A 25,933-nucleotide genomic window follows, 5' to 3' on the forward strand; every position below is an offset into this window, starting at 1 on the left:
TATGGCTTGTGTGGCAAGGGGCAGCATAGTGATGCAGCAGTTAGTGTTGTCACCTCACAGCAAGAGTTTCCCAAGTTTGATACTCGGCCAGGTGTCTTCTATGCAGTCTGCATGTCCTCTTTGTGTTTGCATGGGTTTCCTCCAAAGACATGCAATAGGTAGATTGGGCACTCTAAATTGACCATGGGTGTGAGTATGTGGTGTGGAAGAGCTACTGCAGTGGGGCTAGCCTCCCAGTGGTGTAAACCTTGGCTCTAGATGGTTGTTACTGTTGATGTGACACCCTGAACCCATGGGCAAAACTGGGAAAAAGGGGGTGGATGGATAGATGGACACGGTGGCTTGACTTCAGTCTGTCATTAAAACTGGCTTACTTATAATAAATATATAAATATATAAATATATATAAATATATATATATATATATATATATATATATATAAATATATTTAGAAAAATATTTTACTGAATACGGAGTCGTCATGTAACTAATTAATTATGTATTCTGTGTTCATAATAAATATAAAGTGAAAAGTGCTTGGGCAGAGGAGAATGTAAAGGAAAAAAGAAGATATGATATTAGTTAAACCAAACTGATATTTTAATGATTATACATTAGTTGTACTTTTGGATGCTACGCAGAACAGATGGGAAAACTGGTCAACAAAATAAGAAAAGTAAAAATGCCTATCTGCCCAAGTCTGTTGAACAGAAATGTGCTATTTATCAAATTTTATTTAAGTAATTCAATTTTTCACATCCAGAAGTACTATTAGATAATATTTAAGAGTGTGTGTGTGTGTGTGTGTGTGTGTATATATATATATATATATATATATATATATATATATATATATATATATATATATATATATATATATGGAAGCACTTTACATAATCGAATTACTGAAATCTCGAATGTCATATGGTCGAGACCGTATGATCGAGATTTCAGTAAATCGAATATGTAAAGTTTTAAAAAATAACACTTTACTTACCTTAAAACATTACGTGCACACAGAGGCAAGGCTTCTTGTACGCTCTGTGTGTATGTAATGTTTTTATCTTTTTTGCGGTGTTGACAGGAAGTGGGAAATCTCCCGTTTTGTGCTTCCGCATACAGCGCAATATGGGAGATTTCCCTTTTCCCCACTGTAGCGCGATCTCGGAGTTGGTATATTTAAGTAGGAGGGGTGTGTGGGGCACAGCCCCCCACATGGGGGGTGCAGGGGGGGTGAAGCCCCCCTGCAAAAGCGATGTTTGACTTTTTTTTTGGGGGGGGGTTTAATTTTAGAAGTTCGAGTTTCCAAAACTCGATTTTGGGAATTCGAGCTTCTAAAGTGAATCCATATATATATATATATATATATATATATATATATATATATATATATATATATAATGTTTGAACACTCTAAACTGGCCATAGGTGTGACTGTGCATGCAAATTATTACTCACTCTAGACAACATTTTGAGTATATTATAAATCTTGTATAGCTCTTTCTGAAAGTACATTTTTGACTAGAAAAGTCTACAGGTATTCTCTGATTTTAAATTCAAAATAGATGAAAATGCTGCTCCTGTTTGTTTTTGACATTATCTGATGTAAAACACTTAATCTGTACTTCATTATCCTGCTTATGCAGTATATCTAATATAATGTAGTTGATTCTAAAACTATTTATTAGGTAATGCAATAGTAACCTGTTTGATATCTTAAGCAGACTGTGCATTATGGATCATCCGTGTCTATAAATGATGCATGGTTTTAAACCTTGTTTTATGTGCTCTGCACTTCTGATTGAAGTCAGAGTAGAAGATAATCTTTGGACCAGTTCATTTACAAAGTTACCAAAATAACATACATTAATAAATGTTGTGTATGCTTTTTGCACTTGATTTTCAACTATATTTGTGAAGAATAAATTATAATTTGTGCCTGTGAGATCTTCAAAGCCACGTAATGCTATATGTGAAAATCGTCTTAGAGTAGCAGTTCAGTGATCTAGCCCTTTGCTGAGATAATCATTTTGCGGTATTAATTCAACTGTATGAAAAAAACAGCCATCCAGGTATTCTCTGTTACATTCTTTCATATAAAGTATAAAAGACAGTAGTGTCTAATGCATTCACTGTTCTTCACATAACACACGCAGGAGTGTGAGGATATTGTTAAATACATACTGCAATTTGGGAGTACAATAGTATCGTTTCTTCAAGTCCTGTCAGATGTTTTTTGAAGCTTGTGGTCTAGTTTTATAAATAATATTGTTAGTGTTTTCAGAGGAGTGTTCATGAAATGTAAGTCTAGCAATAAAATTCAGAAGCTGGCAAATGTTGGTTGTAGAGTAATTTTATTCCACTGCACATTTTGACATTGTTTATATATATATATATATATATATATATATATATATATATATATATATATATATATGGTATATAGGGTATATGCCAGATGATCAACTTTTTCAGAAGCACGAAGAAATTATTTAAAGAGACCATATGACCGAGTTTCTGAAAACTAAAACATAAAAAAATACACACAAAAATCTACCTTTTTTACGTTTTTGCAGGGTGCAAGACCCCCTGCAAATTATATATACCAACTCCGAGATGGCACTACAGTAAGGGGAAAGGGTACCTGTCCTGATCTTCAGTATACCATGATCTCCATTCAAATGCTTTTAGTTTTCAAAAACTTGATCATATGGTCTCGACCATATGGAGTTTGAGTTCCTGAAAACTCGATCAACTGATAGGGATCTGTATCTATCTATCTATCTATATCATATATATATATATATATATATATATATATATATATATATATATATATATATGTTGCTAAATATTTGATGTCTTTTCAGTAGTCAGGTTGGAAGGAATGAAGCTAAAGGAGGTGAAAGCAAAGTGCAGTACAAAGCTCATATTGTTCAACTTAAGGACAGCTGATTTCAATATTTTTTACTTCCATTAAAACAGGAAATCAAAAGCAACATGAAGCATTTGTAGTAGGTCAGCTATCATGATACATGTTGTATGACTATAAAATGTCTAGTAGGTCAGCTATCATGATACATGTATGACTATAAAATGTCTAGTAGGTCAGCTATCATGATACATGTATGACTATAAAATGTCTAGTAGGTCAGCTATCATGATACATGTATGACTATAAAATGTCTAGTAGGTCAGCTATCATGATACATGTTGTATGACTATAAAATGTCTAGTAGGTCAGCTATCATGATACATGTATGACTATAAAATGTCTAGTAGGTCAGCTATTATGACACATGTATGACTATAAAATGTCTAGTAGGTCAGCTATCATGATACATGTATGACTATAAAATGTCTAGTAGGTCAGCTATCATGATACATGTATGACTATAAAATGTCTAGTAGGTCAGCTATCATGATGCATGTTGTATGACTATAAAATGTCTAGTAGGTCAGCTATCATGATGCATGTTGTATGACTATAAAATATCTAGTAGGTCAGCTATCATGACGCATGTTGTATGACTATAAAATGTCTAGTAGGTCAGCTATCATGATACATGTATGACTATAAAATGTCTAGTAGGTCAGCTATCATGATACATGTATGACTATAAAATGTCTAGTAGGTCAGCTATCATGATGCATGTTGTATGACTATAAAATGTCTAGTAGGTCAGCTATCATGATGCATGTTGTATGACTATAAAATATCTAGTAGGTCAGCTATCATGATGCATGTTGTATGACTATAAAATGTCTAGTAGGTCAGCTATCATGATACATGTTGTATGACTATAAAATGTCTTGTCACTCTTTGTACTGTTTTCTTTCAGATCTTTGTTGCAAGGAGGTTATCTGTTAATACTCAGTTGTCTGTTGTTGTGCATGGCAGGACTAACTGCTCATGAATAGTTAACATAATGATTATAAATTCTCTGCCATTTGTTTACAGAAAATTACTCTATTTCATCATTATTTTGCTTCCCAGATTCTAAACAAGTGTGTGTGTGTGTGTGTGTGTGTGTGTGTGTGTGTGTGTGTGTGTGTGTGATAAAACAAGATGGTTAAGTGAAAGAGAAACATTTCTCAGTGTAGTTTCTCAATGTAGTTACAGATCCATTTAGATTCAGTTAAATCCGCTGCTGTTGCACATTCAGAATCGAATGGTGTAGGCTAATAAAATGATCCATAAAATAAAAAGAAATAAATAAAAATTGTACTTCTTATCTTGTTTCTGCAGGGTGGCTTTGGAATTATGGAAGAAATGTGTGTTAACTACGTCCATTATTACCCACTAACTGAGTTAGAGCTCTGTAAGAGTGCTGTTGATCTAGGATCCCTGCAGAAGTATTTTATCTTCATGAGCAGGTAAAAGCAAATGTTTATTCTCAGTAACAAGTATTTTTCAATGCTGTCAGTCTTTAGATAATTTAGTTCTTATCTTCAATAGAAAACCTACAGCTGGGAATTCTGTTTCATTTACTGTTTATCTGTAAATGCCAGACAGTTCCATTTTGTTACATGTTGTTCCTTACTTACTTGCAGTATAGCAGTATAGAAGGATGAATTTCAAATATTTTATTTATAGGAGTGAGATTCTAGTGCAGCACTGTTGATCTGGATATGAACGTGACACATGAGATGTGTAGTGAAAGCATATCGTTAGCTTCTGGATTAGGTGAAGAAAGTGACAAATATTAGTAGGGTTCCATGCAATGTAGGCATTATTGTTTGGGATCAGTGACAGTAAATGATGGGTGGTACAACTCCAAATGGTATGGACTAGTGGAAAAAAAGATTCTGAAGGACAGTAATGCCCAGTCCTGTTCATATATGAATTTGGGGTACCTGTTCTTTAGGTAATTGCTGCTATTGTTACATGATTCTTTCTAAAATATAATTATATTGTTATATAAAATAAGTTAGACTTTGTCATCATATAGACAAAGGTCAGCTTAGAATATGAACTTTTAGAGAGGACTAAAAAGCAATGTATACTTGCATCTTATAAAGTAGTGAACAGCTGACAAATGTGGAAACAACTTCCAAATACTGATAACAGAAAAAAGAAGCAACTCGCACTTAGTGTTTGTGAAATAGGTTAAAATGTTTTGGCATTATATTCTAACAAGATCATACAAGCAATAATGCCCAACAGTGTGTGTGTTAATGTGTAATTAACTCCCGCCCAGGGGTGTTATGAGGCCTGACAATGCAGGTGGAGGCCTTCTAAAAACCTGGAAGGATATTAATTACACATTAACATACACCCTGGAGGGTCTTGTTGTGCTTAGAGAATGGGCTAGCTGGAAAATTGTTGTGTTTTACTTATATATATATATATATATATATATATATTTACCACTATTTTGTTTTTTAGTATATTTTTGATGTAAAATAGTCCCACCGCCTAATGTTTCAAACTTGCTGTAGTATATGTTAATGGTGTTGGAGGAAGCATTTTACAGCCAAAATATAACATATTACTCCTAAATTGTTGGTTGGCAGTCACTGGAGACTGAAGTTACTATATGGTATAATGACATACATCTGAGCTTCAGATTTCCTTTAGTTTAGCAGCTTTGTAATTTTATAAGAGCAGTAATTAAGTTTCTGTTTTACAGACTTTGATCCCCTTTATTTTAGGCTTTATTCAGATTTCAGGTTTGTAAACCTCTTTACTGCTGCTACTGCCAGTAGTCACCTCACACAGACACACAGACACACACACACACACACACACACACACACACACACACACACACACACACACACACACACACACACACATCTCTACTTCAGAAAAAAAATGCAAGCTAATGAAACCATGTTATTTTAGCAACTTTCTAAGTTTATAACAGCAATATTTATAATCCGTCCCTGTTTTCAGCCCTTTGTTTCTCCATTATCTGTGCTGAGAGGAATACTTCAACTGTCCAGATTTCTGCAGAATGTCCAGATTTTTGTCTCATATTTTTGATCTGTTCCTCATAAAAGTTGTGTTTTTCTAGCAATTTACTGGGGTGATCTGAGGACTGAAGTCACTAAAAGATAGCATACATCTGAGTTTAGCCTTCAAATCCTTCAGAAAATGTACTTTAAAACAATTTCTGTTGCTCTAGCAACATTCTAAGTTTATAAGAGCAATATATAATATCTATCCCTACTTTTAGGTCTTTGTCCCCACCCCCATTTTGTTGGGCTTCTTCCAGATTTCTTGCACTATGTGGTTGAGAGGTATGCCGAGAGGTATGGTTGATCACTCTCACTCTTCATTTTCTCTCTCTCTTTCATATACACACACACACACACACACACACACACACACACACACTCCTCTACTTTCATGCACGCATTCACTCAGACAAGCAGACAGCAACATAAACATGCATATACATGATCATCTCTCTCTTACTTCATACATGCATACACTCTCTCTCTCTCTTTCACACACACTCACACTTCTATTTTTATGCACATGATTATCTCTCTCTTACACACACACACACACACACACACACACACACACACACACACACACACACACACACACACCGCTTTTTAAGTTACACTCTCTAAACAGCAGAAGTGCTGCTTAGCCAGTATAATATAGCAGCTTAACCGATCTGTCTCTCACACTCATACAGGCATATACTTACACACACTAAGACAGACAGACATTTTTTAAATTTTACTTTTATTTTACACTCGCTAAACAGCAAAACGCTGCTTAGCAAGTGTAAAATAGTAGCTCAACCGATCTCTCTCTCTCACACTCATGCAAGCATGCACTTTCATACACAAACACATACGCGCACTTTTTTTTTTTTTACTTTTATTTTACACTCGCTAAACAGCAAAAGTGCTGCTTAGCGAGCATACAATAATGGTGACCATTCCACTTTTCTCAGTCTGAGCTCCACGGCGGCTTGATAAGCTGCTGTGAAGTGGCAGACTCGTTTGTCAGTGGGCATTACTTGTGCATTAATACCCTGCTGGGGAACGCTCATGCTCCAATCAGGGCACTGATGTACAGTAAGCCCATTGTCTAACATAAAATAATCATTCGTGTGCGATAAAGCATATGCCATAGTTCTGCACATAAGTGCATTCAGACAAAACTGTCTTTTGTGATCAAAGAACAATAGGAGAGAAGTAAAACATGTGACCAAATCAATGGATTAAAAAACTACACTTATCAACAATAAAGAGAGGTTAGGGGCAAGTTTATCAATGTAGAACATGTTGTCAGACAACTCACTGCATTTCCTGGCAAAAGAAAAAGCTTCTTTAATTCTGAGGTTGTTTATGGTTTACCACGTACTACTGACAGGGATAGAACACAAAGGTTTTTATTATATTGGTGACTAGAATAGAACTTGCATCAAAGATAAAAGACTGTCTTCTGCCTATCTGTCTTTCTATCTATCTATCTATCTATCTATCTATCTATCTATCTATCTATCTCTCTATCTATCTAGCAGCACTACCAGGTTATACCTCATACCATGCTTTTCGGCCCCAAAACTTGGACTGAACCACAAATGGAGGGGGAGTATCAATATTCGTCAAAGATACCCACACCTCCAGGTTGGTGGCACAGCACAAAGCATCAGAGACTATCCATGTGCAACTAACTGTGGGTAAAACTGCCTTCCAGTTTATAGCCTGCTACAGACCACCCTCCCAAACACAGGAACCCCACTTGGCCTTCCTGAGAATACTGGAAAATATGAAGGTCTCTCCAAACACCATTATACTGGGCAACTTCAACTACCCAAACATAGACTGGGAGCATTACTCTAGCTCCAACACCCTAGCCCAAAGGTTCCTAGAATTTATAAACTCAAATGCTATGGAACAACTTGTTACCACTCCCACAAGAGGGGAAACATACTGGACCTGATCATCACCAACATGGGGACACTATGCTCCAGACCAGAAGTGTATCCCTCACTGGTAAGATCAGACCATAAACTAATCTCACTGGATATTCACATCCTGACCCCACCCCCTGCCCAGAAAACCACAGTGAAAAACTTCTCTAAAGCAAATTTCACACGCCTCAAAACTGAGGCGAAATCCTTCAAAGCCCCCGGGCCTGTGGAAAATACGGCCCAGACCACAGAATCCTTTATAAACGCATTCTATGAACACCTTCAGGAATGCATGGATCATGCAATCCCAAATAAAACCAAGACCCAATCCTCCAAAGGCAGACGTCCTGTCTGGTGGACCCCAGCCATAAACAAACTATACAATAGAAGGAGGAAGCTACTACATGATAGAGCAAAATCCCAAAAAGGAAGGCATCTCTGATCAGTATTAACAAAAACTACGGCACTCATAAAATCATCTAAGGCCAGCTTCGAGAGAAAAATTGCACAGGACACTAAGGATAATCACAAGGCTTTCTTTAGTTATGTTAGGAACCTGGGTGGGAATTCCCAGATATGCTCAGAATTAGTCCAAAATGACAAAAATACACCGAGCCCACAGACATTGCCAACATCCTAGCTGACAGGTTCAGTGCAAACTTCTCCCCCTCCCCACCAAAAGGGCAAATATCTATCCCAACAGAGTGCTGCCCCTGACATCTCAGATGCTCAGGTAAGAGCTGCCCTCTCCAAAGCAAAAACACAGCATCAATGGGACCAGATGGTGTCCCGGCTCGTCCTACATGAACTCCAAGAAGAGCTAAACCCAAACATAAAACTACTGTTCAATCTTAGCCTTACTACAGGATATGTACCCAAAGAGTGGCATACAGCAACAGTGGTCCCTCTCCACAAAGGTGGTGCCTCAACGGATCCTGGAAACTATCGCCCCATAAGCCTGACTAGCTTGGTCTGCAAAGCTATGGAAAGGATCATCATGGACCTCATAAATAAAGATATTGGGATCTACAGACACTGGATCCTACCCAGTTTGGCTTTGTTAAGGGCAGATCCTGCCTCTTAAACCTGGTCGATTTCTTTGAAACAGTCACCAAGGCCATTGACGAGGGGAAGGTGGTCCACACAGCCTACCTGGACCTCGCAAAAGCCTTCGATACAATACCCCACTCGGGCATTATAGATAAGCTCACCAGCTTAAATATAAACCCCTATGTCACTAGATGGGTTGCAAACTGGCTCAAGGACAGAACCCACATGGTTAGAATTGCTGGAGCCATGTCAGACTCCAAACCAGTTACAAGTGGCGTCCCACAAGGCTCAGTCCTGGGACCTCTCTTGTTCGGTATATATTTCTCGGTGGTACAGGCCAACACAGAAGGACTGTGGCTGACCAAGTTCGCAGATGACTGCAAACTGGGTGCCATAATCAACTCTCCAGCCGACACAAGCATCCTCCAAAAGGGCCTCATAGAAATAGACAACTGGTGCCAGAGCCATGGCCTCAAGCTAAACCCCAAAAAGTGTATAGTCATCCCCTTTGTCAAAAACAAAGTGCCCACAAATTACCACATAGGTGGTAATCCATTAAGTACAGAAGAAGTCATTAGGGACCTGGGGACCCAAGTTGATTGCAATCTCTCATTTGACGACCACGTGGCCAAAGTGGTTAGAAAAACATTTTATATAGCCCACCTAATCATGAAGGGATTCACATCTAGATCAGGGGAGGTCATCGTACCTCTTTACTCATCCCTCATCAGGCCCATAATTGAGTACAATGCCCCTTTTGGGATGTACCTTACCAGACACCTGCAGCAACTGGAAAGACCCCATAAGTACCTCACCAAGAGGATCAAAGGGCTCAAACAGATGCCATATGCTGCCCGGTTAAAGAAACTCCAGCTCTACTCAGTGGCATACCGCCTGCTCAGAGGCGATCTGTGCCTGACGTATAAAGCCATGTCCAACCCAGAATTAATGGACATGCTGCACCTCAGAAAATCCAAATCCCATCGAGCTACGCTCGAGACTTGAACCTCAGCACTGAAATAAATAGGACATGCTGGAGGGACAGATTCATAACCCAGAGGCTCCCTTCACTCTGGAATAAAATCCCAGTCCAGGTTAGGCAGAGTCCCACACTGACTCTCTTCAAGAGGAATCTTGATGAGTGGATGGGAGATCGTAGGTTTACCCCGGCTATCACTTCTGTGTCACTGTTAGACAGAGGCACAGTATACTAACCTCAAAAAACGCATAGCAAAATTAATTTAAAATGGATGGCGAAAGCCAAACACACTCTGGCTAGGCTTATAAATGCCTTAGGGCAGATAGCCTAGTATGAACCTATGAACCTATCTATATCTATCTACTTTCTGATAGTTTGGTATTGAGTTTACTATTTCATCTAAAAGATGCAATTTATAGAAATAGTATCTAATCACTGGGCTACAGTCTAAGTATAAAAGCTTAAGGGCAGAAATATAATGTTCCTGTCAAGTTGACATTATTATTTCCAAACTTGGGTGTTTATAGAAGTCTCTAGTTTTCAAGGAGAAATGGCTCTGAAATAAAACTTACTATATAAAAATATTTTACATTTCAAAACCTCAGATGAGGTATATTTAAGTACATAACTAATTGTGTTCCTCATAGGGTATTTTCCTTGGTTTGCTTGCTCTTTATAAAACATATATTTATACAAGCTGTAGACCTGAATATAATGTTTTTTTAAAGAAATTATGTAAGTAGCACTGTGTTTCTGTATTTCTATTAGGTTTAATGACGATGAAATATGTACCTGCCCTCAGGCATCGATAACAGAGCAATTTGATTCTGTTCCCTGGAACTCGTTTAGTAGGGAAGTTTTGAAATCGCTCTATGATTTTACTCCAATATCTATGCACTGCAAAAAGTCGACATCTGTCAAATTCCCTGTAAGTATTTTAAGGATTTTAAAATAGAATGTGAAATGTTATCTCTTCCATGAATTTTGTGAGAGTACCAATACAGATGGAAGTCAATGTATTGTACAGTTCCTAAAAGTGTTGATAACTTTGATACAAACATCATGTAACTAATACTACTGTCAGGGGTCGCCACAGCGGAACTCCGGTCCGCTAATGATTGGCAGTGGATTTTACGGTGCCAAGTTGCCAGTCCGATGCCCAAACTTCAAAAAAGGCACATCCATTCACGCACGCACCTACCTGCATGTCTTCAGACGTCACTTGACCACAGGGAGGACATGCACACTCCACACAGAAGGTACTCTTGCCGAGAATCGAACGGGGGAACCTCTTGCTGTGAGGTGACAACACTTACCGCTGCACCACCGCGGCCACTACATCATGTGACTAATACAAATTCAGAACTGCTTCTTTCCTAATCATAGCACAATATCAGAGAGAAATTACATCCAAATGGTGTTCTTGATAAGTATAACACTTTGCAAAGTTTGCAGGAAAATGATTAATACACTGCCACATATCTCTCTCTCTCTCTCTCTCACACACACACACACACACACACACACACACACACACACACACACACACACACACACACACACACACACATATGCATCCATACCTTTGCTTTCTAATTTCACAGTAATTTATCTGATATAGGAAGTTTACTTTTTCTGGTTATTTATTTCCAGATGTCCCAGTTCAGCTGAAAAAATCTTGAAAGATTTACAAATAAGATAAACAAAGATTGTGTTATGATTTTACACTACCAAGCTGTTCATTAAAACATAATCACTGATTACAGATGATTGCTGATCCCATCTAGGGTGATCATTCCTTTACCCATCACAAATTAGAGTTGTCATTACTGGGTTTCAGGTTTCCACCTTTTCTCTAATTTTACAGTTTTCTTGTGTTTGTTGCACACACATACCTAAGCAAGAAACAAAATTCATTAGCATAAAATGGACTGGAGTGACCAGAGCCAGATACAGTATTAGGCAACCTAGGCAGTTGCCTAGGGCCCGCTGGTTAGGGGGGGGGGGGGGGGGTTGCCACAAATTTTAGCTTAAACAATTTTAAAAAATTACATTTCTTCTTTAAGGACACACTCTGTATCTGTCTGCATGTACTATACAATGCCGGCACACGTAAATATTGGAACTTTCTATTTCCTACTGCTGCTGCTTACTACCATGAGAGAGACAAGTGCATTTCTTCAGTGGATGTCTGGAGAACTATTACTGCTACTGCTTTTAACTTGCTCAGGCTCAAACCCTGTGTATTGGTTGCAGGAGACAAGAGCCTTGATCCTCTACACCAACTAGCAGACTGCCAACTTAGTTGTAAGGGGTATGTTTTCAAGGAATGTGAGTGTCATTATATTTTCAAAGAACTGAGTTTCAGTGCATTTTCAAGGAATTGAGTTTTAGTGCATTTTCAAGGACTTGAGTTTCAGTGCTTATGAGTGTTGGCACATTTTCAATGACTTGTGAGTTTCATGGGAAGAAAAGTTTACTGTTGCTCATGGTAAGACTGTTTTCAATGTGCAACTGTTTTGTTTAGTAGATGGCCATCAATGTTTGTGCTATAGAATTTGAAAGCATCATTAGTAGCACAACAGGTAACATACTTGCCTTTGGTACAGAAGGCTGTGAGCTCTACTCCACCATGTAGAAGGATTGCTGATACTGTGCTGTACTTTAAGGGGGAATGGGGGTGCTGCAGTCCTGAGTGTGCACTCTTTTAGATGAGATGCCTAGTAACTATGAGCCTGTTATAAGTTTGCCAGCTATTCTGTATGAGCAACAGCATGACACACTGGAATTACACCAGTACTGACAGTTGGCAAGACACCCATCCAATTTATAGCCAGATATAGACTCACTCCTCCTACCTGGACCTACTTGACTTCATCAAGGTACTCTATAACACCATGATCTTTGGTGACTTCAACTACCACACCATAGACTGGGTGAACTATTCCTGCACTAATGCACTCACCCAATGATTCCTTGATTTTATCAGTTCTAATCCACTACACCAGCTCGTCTCCTCCTCCACAAGGGAAGGTAACATTCTGGACTTGGTTCTCACCAACATGGATGACTGCTGCACCACTCCCATAGTATGTTCTTCCCTGGTGACATCAGATCATCAGTCTGTCTCATTCAAAGTTTCTACAGCCCCCAGCCATAACCATAACCAGACTAAAAAAAAAACTTTTCAAAAGCTGACTACAAACTCCTATGGGAGGATATCAGTAGCTTCACACCACTGCCCCCCTCAGAGGATGCAGACAACTATGCTGAACAGTATGGCAAGGCAGTATACAAGCACCTGTATAACTGCATGAACTCAGCCATTCCCAACAGAACTAAAATCTCAAGGAAACACAAACCTGTCTGGTGAACATCCTCTATCAACAGGTTTTACAACAAAAGGAAGAAACTGTTGTCCAAGGGTAAAAAGGCACAAATTCCAAATTGGAAAAACTCTCTCCTCAGCCTCAGTAAGCAAATTAGATCACTAGTGAAAATCTCTAAAGCCAATTATGAATTAAAACTAACCTCTGAAACAAAGAGGAAACCACAAAGCATTCTTAAGTAATGTCAGGAACCTCCATGGCAAAGCCCAGGTTTGTTATGTTTTAATACTTAATGGTACCACTTACACTGATTCTGTTCACTTAGCCAACCTGCTAGCAGATAGTTTTAGTGCAAACTTCACCCCCTGTCCCCTACAAAGGCCCATTTGACATCCCCAATACTTATTCTGCACCTCACATCTCCATAGATCAAGTGTTAAAGGCCCTATCCAAGGCAAATAACCCAGCTTCCATGGGACCTGACAGTATCCCAGGCTGTATTCTGCACCATTTCCAGCATGAACTAGCATCACCATTGAGCACCCTATTCAACCAATGCCTAAGTACATGCTTCATCCCAGCAGAGTGGAGAACTGCCATTGTCATCCCACTGCACAAAGGTGGTGCCACTACTGACCCTGGAAACTATTTCCCCATTGGATCTCATAAACAAAGACATAGGCAGTTGTCTCCAAGCACTTGATCCCACTCAGTTCAAATTCATCAAGGGCTGATCTTGCCTGTTGAACCTGGCTGACTTCTCTTCTTTGAGGATGTCACCAAGGCCCTGGATGAGGGAAAGTCAGTACATACAGCTTACCTTGACCTGGCCAAGGCCTTTGACACAATCCCTGACTTGGACATCATCGAAAAGCTAACACAACTTGGCATACATCCCTAACCCATCAGGTGGGTGGCCAAATGGCTCACAAATAGGACTCACAAGGTCAAAATAGGTGCCACCATCTCCAACAGCAGACCTGTCACTAGTGGTGTTCCCCAGGGATTTGTCCTGGGACCCCTGCTGTTTGGCATTTACTTCTCAGAGGTCCAGGCAAAGAAAAAAGCCTATGGCTGACCAAGATTGCAGATGCCTGTAAGTTGGGTGCTGTCATTGACTCCCCAAATTATGTTAGCATACTGCAAGAGGGTCTCACAGCAACAAATGACTAGTGCTAAAGTCATGGCCTGAAGTTAAATGTAGAAAAAATGTATTATCATACCATTTGGGAAAAACATGGCCCCTACTGATTACCACATCAACAGCAACCTCCTAAGGGCACAACCTGTGGTGAGAGACCTGGGTACTCAGGCTGACATCAATTTCACATTCAACCACCATGTAGCTGCAGTGGTCAGAAAGACCTTTTAATTGGTTCATCTCATAAGCAAAGGGATTGCATCCAGACAAAAGGAGGTTATTACCTCTCTGTACTCCTCCCTCATTAGGCCAATAATTAAGTATAACACCCCATTTGTTATGTACCTCTCCAAACACCTGCACCAATAGGAAAGGCCACAGAAATACCTCACAAAGAGAATTCATGTCCTCCAAAACCTGTCCTATGTGGGCAGACTCAAATCACTATCACTCTACTCGGATTCGTACAGATTGCTCAGAGGTGATTTGTGTTTCGCCTAAAAGGCAATGTTGTAACATGCTCTACTAGACATGCTCCACATCTGGAAGTCTAACTCCTCATGCATTACCCACTCAAAAGGCCTAAATCTAATATGCAACATCAACAAAACTTGCTGGAGAGACAGGTTTGTCTCCCAGAGGCTGCCCTGTCTCTGAAACAGACTTCCCATACATGTCAACAGAGTACCTCACTGAACCTCTTCAAGCAAAACACAAATTTGTCCCAGGCATTCCACCTGTGTCCCTAACTGACAGGAGCAATGCTGACTGAAGTTTGTTTTTGGGGATAAACTCTTGGCTAGGCTTGTAAGGGCCCCAGGGCCATTAGCCTAGTAACCTCCTATGATCCTATGTATTGTAATATTACCAGCTTGCCATTTTTTTTTTTTATGTAACATAGGCAATTTATTCTTCATGGGCAGCAGGCACTGAATTTGTAGATGAAATATACTGAAACATAAAGTTGTTTGCGTGCAGCAACCTCTTCATTAGTTACAGATCTTTTTAATGTAGAATTATTCAGGTGATGTTTACTTCTGCAGAGATTGTGCATATTGACTGATATTGGTGGACTGTAATGACAGAAGTTTGATTGGTCTTTTGTAGTAGCAATGTTCTAAAATGGATAGTTTTGTCATTACTGGTTCATATTTTGTTTCATTGCTTACTGGAACAATGTTCAAGACACAAATTTAGAACAGACTATGACAAGTGGTACTGTGTTATACAAGGAACATAGTTTAATACAATCAAAATGGTGAATTGTGTGTGTAAAAATGTATGCAAGGGGCCTAGGGTTTGAAAACAGCACAAAGTTTACCATGATCCATCACTGGTCAGATGCATTTTCTTTGAAGGTAGGTTTCAATGCCATTTCAATGAATGTGACTTTCAAGGGCAGAGAAGTTTACTGTTATGCTAAGTCTGTTTCTATTGTGAGACTCTATTGTTTTGTTTAGCAAACGGCAAATAAATATCGGTGTTTGTGGTGTAAATTTGAAATAAAAGTTTTAAATTAAATCCATATATCTGTAATCCATGTAGAATTAAAGAAGAAAATATGTACACTGACAGGTTTGAACAGTATTTATAGTAACTGAGAGAAATAACCAAGTAAAGGACACTGGAATGACTGTGCGGGGGCTGCTGCCTGGGGTGGTGGGGGTCCAATCCATTACCCTGCCTGGGGCTCCATTTGCCCATGATCTGGCTCAGGGGGTGAGCAGCAACTAAGATGATTCACACAGTTTTACTAATGATGATGGTTGTTTTTCCTAATACTAATAAACACGAGCAATATGAAGTAAGGGAAACATTGAAAGTAGGATACTGTAAACCACATATGCTGAAAGACTAAGTTTACAGTTCAGTTAGCTGAAAGGAAAGTCAAGTTATGCAGAGCTTACGGAAAAGGTTTAAGAATAGAAATTGTGAGGGATGCCCTGCTCCTAACCCCCCCCCCCCCCAAGGCTTTCATATACTGGTTAAAGTTTTGTTCATCCCAGAGTTCCTTGTTTTGGGCAACATCAGTTCTCAATAGCTTCCAAAATAACAAAACAGGATCCAGATAATATCAGGGTATTACTGGCCTTAGCAAAACGTTTCACTCCTTAAAAGTTTCCTTACCCTGGAAAACACTGATATATGCACCATTTTGGAGACCTGGTTCAAGACCATTGAGATCATCCCATCAGTTTCAATGCCTAGCACATGTTAAGGGCCACCACACTAGATGAAGGCACTAAAGGTGGTGCTGTCTCCATAGCTGTAAAAACACTCTATCTCCAGACTAGTTAAACAAGATAATAATCTGGAAATTCTCTATGTCATGGTTATCTATAGGACCCTTCTACACCCCCCTCAACCCAAAACTCCTACCCAGTTAGTAAGGTTTCCCTACTCATTAAGCCACCTACCTTTTTCCTAGGGGGTTTCAACTACCCCTCCATTAGCTGGAAGACATATACATCCACTAACATGTATGCTTAGAGATTTCTGGAGTTCATCAACACAAACTCTCTAAACCAGTTAGTCTATACCCCAGATAAGGGGTGATAAAATTCCGGACTTGATCTTTATTGGCATGGGACAGTTCTGATCCTTACCAACTAGAATTCCTTCATTGGTTAAACTGGACCACAAGTCAGTCAGATTCACCTGAAGACTGAATCCAGAAGCATTCTCCAATAATCCAGTATTCAGATATTATGACAAGGCTAATCTGCTGAAACTGAGCGATGACCTGGATAAATTCAACAACCCCTACCAACTTGATTACCTCACTGATTATGCAGAATCTTGTACTTTCAAATTATATGCACATGTGAATAGCTGTGTAGATTAACCTGTCCCCCTTCCAAGTAAACACAATGCCAAATTCAAAAATATACCCCTGTGGTGGAACCTGTATATAAATAGGATCTATAATAGAAGGAAAAACTCATTACATGTGTGAAGGCTGCCAGCCCAGCCAGATAGAATTTTGTAGATAATTCTATGTCATTGTAAATAATAATATAATACACAGGCTTGTTTTACAAATGTAAAGAGAACTATATGTTATGATTAAACTATATGGTGCATTGAGTTTCAAAAATGTAACCACGGTGCACCCTGCTGGAAGAAGGCTGTTAAGTAAAAGATTTTACAACTGTGTTTGATCTCAAGTTTGGAGACATGATGTTTGGGATATGAAATTATTTCTATTGTTTTAAGACATTGATAATTACTAGATTTTACATGTGAAGTGTCCTTTATTGCTGCGGCTTACTAGCAGGTGCAAGATTACAAAGATATGTTAAATTTTGAGTTCTGTGAGCCTGAGAAACTTCAGCAGAGGTGTCAAGAATGATGTAATCTGAAATGACTCAGCAGTAAGTTGTATTATCAATTTAAGGGTTATCGCAGAAAGAAAGCACAGCATTTTGCATCTTGTCTTGGATCTAGTAAGAACATCCACTCACCCAGCACTTGCTTGCTCTGTATGTAAGTAGTATTTAGAACAGTGATTTATCTTATGGAGAGACAGGAATATAGCCAGATTAGTCTAGCTGTTTTCTATATTTATGTCAGACTATCCTACAGTATTGTTTTAAAGTATTTCCTTTGATTTCTGAACTCTGTAATGTCATTGTGTTGTAGTAATAAGTATTGTCTTGTGTTTTTATTATTTACATTTTTAAACCATTCAACTGTGGCTGTTTTGTGTAGAGATAATTTAAGCTCTACAGTACTTGCATGTTTTTGGTGATATTGTACAAAGCCACTTGATTAGCCTTGCTGTTTGTCACACTTACTAATTGGATAATAATAATATTGCACAGCAAAATTGGAAATCCTTTGGTAAGGGCCTTTATAGTAGCTGATAAGGGTAGTTGGTGGCAGTAGATTACTACCTTATAGCCTGGGCGGAAGGGGGCATAGCTGGAGAAGCTGTGCCAGCTTTCCCCAGGAGTGTCTCTGTGTGTGTGTGTATATAAACCAAATCTCAAAGTGTGTGTGTGTGCATGTGTGTGTCAGCTACGTTGGCAGGGACATGAAGTACTGGTTGGACTGAGAGGGTACTGGAGGTTTTGGCTTGACTACTCATCTGAGAAAGGCCACAGAAATTTCTCACAGAGAATCCGTGGCCTCCAAAACCTGTCCTATGTGGGCAGGCTCAAATCACTATCACTCTACTCGGATTTGTACAGATTGCTCAGAGGTGATCTGTGTTTCGCCTAAAAGGCAATACCGTAACATGCTCTACTAGACATGCTCCACATCCGGAAATCTAACTACTCATGCATTACCCACTCAAAAGGCATAAATCTAATATGCAACATCAACAAAACTTGCTGGAGAGACACGTTTGTCTCCCAGAGGCTGCCCCGTGTCTGAAATAGACTTCCCATACATGTCAACAGAGTACCTCACTGACCCTCTTCAAGCAAAACCAATAAATTTGTTCTAGGTATTCCACCTGTGTCCCTAATTGACACGGGCACCAGATGCTGACTGAAGTTTGTTTTTTGGGGATAAACTCTTGGCTAGGCTTGTAAGGGCCCCAGGGCTGTGCTAGTGGGCAGTCTTATTGGGGATCTGGAGAGAAAGGGAGAAACCAGTCCCAGACTGATTGTGATCACTGTGTGCTCTTAAGGGATATTGTACTTTAATGTGTGTGTACTTGTTATCCTCCCAATGTGGATGCCCTCACTGGTGCTAGTGGTGAGGATTGAAACTCCTTGATTACTGTGCCAGTGCATGACATCACAGCACATACTATAAATGTAACTATCAAGATGGGAAAAAAAATCTCTTGCTAAACATAACAGAGAACTCCATACCCTGAAGAAATCAACAAAAGTCAGATATGAGGTAAACATTGACATCCAGGCAAAGGACAACCACAAAGCCTTCATTAACTATGTTAAAACTTTAGAAACCATGCCCAGCACTGTGCAGAGGTAATTTTAAGTGATGTCACATACTTAGACATAGCCAATCTGCTAGTTGATAAATTTAGTTCTAACTTCATCCTCCATCCTCCCTACATTCCCAGATCTCATGCCCACATTTATTTCACCCCTCAAATTTCCCATGAACAAGTCTTTAAGGCACTATCTAAGACCAAGAATACTGCTTCCATGGGGTCAGATAACATATGGGGCTGCTTAATGGCCAGCCTGAAACAGGGCCTGTCCAATCTCCTACGATTGCTATTCAGTGTCAGCCTCCAAACAGGCTTTGCACTAGATGAAGAGAGGGCAGCAACTGCCACCACTTTACACAAAGGTGGAGTATCATGGGACATGGGAAATTATAGACACATAAGTCTGACCTCATGTGTAATGTATGGAAATTATCATTATAGAATAAAAACATAAGGACATAGATAACCTACAAACTCTCAATTCAAGCTAGTTCAGATTTGTTAGGGGCAGATCCTACCTACTTAACCTGGCTGAATTCTTCAAGAAGGTTACTAGTGCAATGTACAAGAGCAAATGAGTACACATTGCATTTGAAATATGAGGCTAGCAAAGCAAAGGCATTCAGGACAATGCTACACTCAAGTATCCTGGATAAACTGTCAAGCTGAATGTTAATCTGTATGTAACTCATTGAACAGAAAACTGGCTTACAAACAGAACTACAGGAAATTAAGGTAGGCTGCAGTACCTCCTTCAAAAGACCTGTCACCAGTAGTGTACCCCAGGATTCAGTCCTTCGGCCACTCCTCTTTGATATTTACGTCTCAGAGGTCAAAGCTAAGTGTTAATGCCTGACCAAGCTGGTAGATGACTGTAAACTTGGTGCCATCATAAACTCCACAGGGGGCAGTAAAATCCTCCAAGAAGGCCTTTTCCAAACCAATAGCTGGTGTCAAAACCATGGACTAAAAATGATTACCAAGAAATGTATAATAGTATCCTTCATTAGGCAAGAAGTTCTTTGTAAATATTGCATTGACAACTTAGCCCTGAAAATTGTTTCAGTAATTAGGCACCTATTACACATAGTTCAAAGCTGACACATAGACTCACATATGCTGAGGCAATAAAATGTAATTTTCCTAAACACCAAAGACCTTCTAAATGAAGTACACATAAAAAATACCCTCAGCAGCCCCAAATGCACTTTTTCAAAGCAAACCCCACATCAACACACACAGTCACATCTCATGTAGCCTCTACTTCTAAGCTCATAAGGCAAGCCACCACATAATCCAATATTCTGGTCATTGGAGACTCCATTGTGAGACACAGTGATGTCCCTTTCACCATGATGAGTAAGGAGAAAGTCAGAATTAGTTGCTTTAAAGGGCCAGGATCAGCCACATTACAAATGCACTCAGTTCACTAGACTACAAGGACAAGTATGACTTAGTAATAGTCCATGTGGGTGTAAAGGACCTGAGATGTATCTCCCTAGACTATATAAAGACAGACATTGTGGCGCTCTTGCAGTGTGTGTCCCAGGCTTGTATGAGCCTAGCACTGAGCAGCATTTTACCTTCTCCAAGGATGATGCCACAATACAAACAGATGAGTAACTTTAGTAACTAGCTTAGTTTCTGGTGTCATTCTAAAGGAGAAGGAGATGATCAACAGACCATGATGCTTTGCCATGGATGGTCTGCACCTCTACCCTCTAGGCTTTCAAATATTAGCTAAAGCATTCTCCTCCCCTATACTGCCTTTTTAGGCTATGCCACACTGAAAGTACTTCTGACAAAGGAAATCAAAAGCAAGAAACTCTAAAGGTGTTACTGCTCAATTCTAGAAGTCTGAATAAAAACGCCACTCCCTATAAGCTCTCTCACCCTAGAAAATGCTGATGTCTGTGCGGTCACTGAGGCATGGTTTAGAGCCACGGAGAGCACACAGGCAGTGCAAGGCTATAATGCCTTCTATATATTTAGACCATCTAATACACAGACGGGATGTAAAGGTGGAGGTGTCTCAGTTTACAACAAAAATAAATATACCTCAAGGCTGGTAAAACAGGATGATATACTTGAGCTTCTCCATGTTGAAATCACCACAAGCAAAACCTCATAACACTTCCTTGATCTCCCTCTATGACTCAGGAAACCCATAACGTGTATCTAAACTTATTGGAAACACTCACCATCCAACCCGATACCATATCCATGGGTGACTTTAATCACCCACTATTAACTGGGAATCACATAAGACACCAAACATACAGGCACAGAGATTACTCCCTGGACCAGATTGTCAGGGTGCAAACATACTGCATCTGGTTCTCAATAATATGTGAGAGTGCTGCACTCCCCCTAATGTAATGTCTTCTGTGGTAAGGTTGGACCATAAAACTGTCTTCTTTGAAGTAAAAATAAAACCTGGAACCCCAACTCCTAACTTCCTACTATTAAGTGATACCTAGCAAAATGTCAAGCTCCCATAAACCCTGAGAACACTGTTGCCCATGCAAAACTGTTCACAGAAATCCTATACATACAGGCAGCAGTTCCAGCAGATGGAAGTACAGAACTAACTAAAAAAAAACAAGCCTAGGGTTGCCACCTTTTCAAATGGCCAAAGTGGGACATTTTTGGTACAAACGACAGATTTTGCAGGGCAAAACATAGCCACGGCCAGTACAAAGATCAGAACTTCACTTTTTGGCCTACATAAAAGCTTATTCTTGTAGCATTTTAGTTGCTTGTGCTGTCTCTTATCACATTTAGGTGTTTCAGATACAGAATAACTGTTTTATGCAACTATTACATAAAATATAGGAAATATGTTTGTCCTAAAATCTCAGGACATTTGTCATTTTTTTCGATTTCTTTGCAGGACACAACTGCCCAAAAAGGGACTGTCCCTCGCAGAGTGCAACAGGTGGTAACCCTAAACAAACTGCCATGGTGGAATCACAACATCAATAGGCTGCATAACAGAAGGAAGAAAAGCATGACAAAAATTAGGAGGGGCAGCACCCAGAAGGATAAAAACACTTTTATCAAACTAAACAAACATCTCAGAAGACAAAGTTTACCAAGGTCAAAACTGAGGTACATTTGGTCTCCCAGGCCAAGGACAACCAAAAAGAATTCTTTAGCTATGTCTGCAACCTCAAAGGCACTACACAATTATGTGCAGAGCTCATTGTGAATGGAGCCACCTGTACTGAGCCAGAAGATATAGCAAACCGCCTGGCTGATAAACTCAGCTCCAACTATACCCCTCTCTCCCCCTCAACCTTCCCTCAGGGAATATCATCAAATATAATTCTCCCCACTATCACTAAGAAACAGGTCCTTAATGTTCTCTCTAAGACCAAGAGCACTGCATCAATGGGCCCAGACAATATCCCAGGATGCCTTCTAAATAGCATGAAACATGACCTATCAGGCCCTCTAGAATTGCTATTTAACAGTAGTATCCAATCAGGCTTCATGACTCAAAAATGGAGAACAGCAACAGTCATCTCTTTGCACAAATGTGGGCCATATACAGACCATGGAAACTACAGACCCATAAATCTGACTAGTGCCATATGCAAAGCCATGGGAATAATTATCATGAAAATGATCAGTAATGACACAGTGAACCTCCAGACACTGGACCTAACCCAATTTGGTTTCATTAAGGGCAGGTCATGACTACTCAGCCTGGTGGACTTCTTTGAGAAGGTCACCAAAGCAATGAATGAGGGAACAATGGTTCTCACGGCCTACCTTGACCTCGCCAAGGCATTTGACAGAATACCCTACTCAGGCATTGTTGATGAACTCAAAAGGTTAGGTATAAACCCTCATGTCACCTGGTGGATAGCCAGCTGGCTGACAGCAGGATGCAGGAAGTTAGTATTGGGGATTCTACCTCTACAAAGAGGCCAACCACAAATGGAGTTCCTCAGAGATCAGTTATGGGACAGCTACTTTTTTGGCATTTACTTCTCTGAAGTCAAGGCCAATGTCAATGGCCTCTGGCTGACTTAATTTGCAGATGATTGCAAACTAGGAGCAATCACAGAGTCCCCCACTTAAACAAATGTTCTCCAGGAAGGGCTGGCACAGACAAATAACTGATATCAGAGCCATGGACTATATCTAAATAGCAAGGAATGCATAATAGTATCCTTTGGGAAGTCATCTACCTCTGGTAACTATCATATTGAAAACACACTCCTAAGAGCTGATCCTGTAGTCAGGGACTTGGAGACACACACAGACAACAATCTAGCATTTGACCATTACATGTCTGCATTAGTGAGGAGATCATTCTATCTTTTTCAAATTACAAACAAAAGTATGGCATCTAGTTCCAAGGAGATCACTGTTCCACTGTATTTGGCATTCATCAGACCTATCACTGAGTACAATACCTTCTTTGGTATGTACCTAACCAGGCATATCCAAAAAATGGAACATCCACAGCGGTCCTTCACTAAAAGAACACAGGGCGTAAGTAACACATCCTATGCAGACTGCCTCAAGGCCCCATCCCTGTATTCTGTCTCCTACAGGCTATTGAGGGGAGATCTTTACCTGGCATACAAGGCATTGTCAGAGCCCACTCTGATGGACTTCCTGCATATCTGCAAAACAAGCAACACCAAAATTACCCATTATAAAGACTTAAACCTTGCCTGTCATATAAATAGGACCTGCTGGAAAGAATGTTATATATACCAGAGACTACCCCTTCTCTGGAACATGCTCCCCATCCATGTGAAACAGAGTTCCTCCCTAACCTAATTCAAGTGTAACTTGGACCACTGGATGTGGAACAGGAAATTCATCCCTGGTTTGACATCCGAGTTTCTAATGGACACAAGCAGCCTGTATATGGTTCATTTCCCAGGACCCTGCTCACGCTTATCAAGTATACTAGAAATTAGCTTAAAAAGGCCATTGCAGTCATTAGCCTAGCAAACACCTATGAATCTATGAACTTGTGAGCCAATGTATAAATATAAGACTCACTCCACCACAGGAATGAAGACTGAAGATCTGAACAATACTGGAAAAAGGCTTGCCTTGCCAGGAACAAACTTAATCTGGACAATCACTGTTCTGTTCACAAATCATAGATCTATGATAAAAAGGATACGTTCTAGTCCAGGGAGGTCTTTGCCATGTAAAATCAAACCTGAGGTGCTTTTAAGTTTTTAGAAAGATTATTCAGTGCTGCCTGTCTATTGAACCAGAAAACCAGGTTCTGCCTCAGAATCATGAGACTACTGCTCAGTACTTCACTCTTCAAATTGCTTAAATAAATTTGGAAAGTCTGTATGCTGTAGCCAGGCAGTGAACCTGTGAGACCACAAGTGACTTGATACTGGTGCAGGTTGTGGACCCCACTTTGCTGACTGTATCTACATTCAGTCAGACTTGTGATGTTTTCTCCAGATGTTTTTGCTACATTTATTTTTAAAATGATGAGGCTCTCAGTAAGGACCATGATTTTCTTCAGGCAGTCACAATGAGACCTCAGAAATCCCAGTCCTTAAGTTGCCACGTTTGGATCCTTGTAGTCTGGCGAACTGCCACCTCATCTCCAATATTTCTTTGGTTTAGAATATTACTCACAAGACTGTTAATGTGCAGCATGAATCTGTTTTATAGGATCTATAATCTTTTGATTCATATCAGTTCATGCTCAGGACATACTGTAAAAGAGAGACATTAGGCATGATAATGACATACTGATAGTGAAGGACCAGTGTTAATATTTAGTCTTGTTTTTCTTTATTACACAGTAGCTTTCTATATTGCAGATCATGAAATCCTGGTCGATCATTAGTGTATCCAATGTAGTCTACATTCCACAGACCTCAGCTGGTTCACCTCTTACTTCCTGTTATATGGAGAGAGTAATCTAGGATGATTAATGCTTCCTCTAGATGATATCAGTGTTAGGATGATTAATACTTCCTCTAGATGCTGTCAGCACTGTGAGGTTCTTCAGGGCTCTGTCTAAAGATATGTGGCTGTGTAGGACTCTATCCATAGGTTGTTAATACTCACAGTGTACTATGTCAACTCATTCAAAGTGTAGGGTGACATACCACTATAGAACAGATGGCACCAGGTGATATCCATCCTTCTCTCATGGAGCATGCCATGAACCTTCACCCATTTAAAGAAATGCTGGATGACAGCCTGTTACGGATTAGGAATAGTTACTTGTCTTCTGAAATAACATGCTGTACTTTATTACTGCTTTATGTCATTTTGATTGCTGTCATTTTGTTGCTTGTATATGGTGTATTTGTTGCTACCTTTAGGCCTGTGTAATGGCAGAAAAATATCATTACATCAGTCCATTTACCTGATTAACAAATTGAAATAAATAAATAAATAAATAGAAGTGCTGGCTGTAGATGCACATTTAATGCACTCTACAACTCCTAGTCTTTCCTCTTTGATTATGTATGAAAGACATATACTGTACCTTGGGGACAGCCACTGTGCTATAGCGGTTAGCACTGTTGCTTCTCAGAAAGAAGTCCTCCTGTTCAATTCTTGGCTGTGGTGCCTTCTGTGTGGAGTCTGCATGTACTCCCTCTGATCGCATGGGTTTCCTCCGG

The 25,933-nt window shown here is 39.6% G+C and overlaps 1 protein-coding gene across 1 annotated transcript in view; it reads left to right on the plus strand.

Annotated features, from left to right (window-relative positions):
* Positions 1-25,933, plus strand: part of DBH (dopamine beta-hydroxylase) — a 746,988-nt gene that overhangs the window by 596,835 nt on the left and 124,220 nt on the right. Inside the window, exons 10-11 of the mRNA XM_044058860.1 lie at positions 4,251-4,378; positions 10,685-10,844. Of these exons, the coding sequence (XP_043914795.1) occupies positions 4,251-4,378; positions 10,685-10,844 (288 nt within the window). The remainder of the gene's footprint in view (positions 1-4,250; positions 4,379-10,684; positions 10,845-25,933) is intronic.

The sequence above is a fragment of the Protopterus annectens genome, chromosome 16.part0 (assembly GCF_019279795.1).
Source record: "Protopterus annectens isolate FY-2018-M chromosome 16.part0, PAN1.0, whole genome shotgun sequence".
NCBI lineage: Eukaryota > Metazoa > Chordata > Ceratodontiformes > Protopteridae > Protopterus > Protopterus annectens.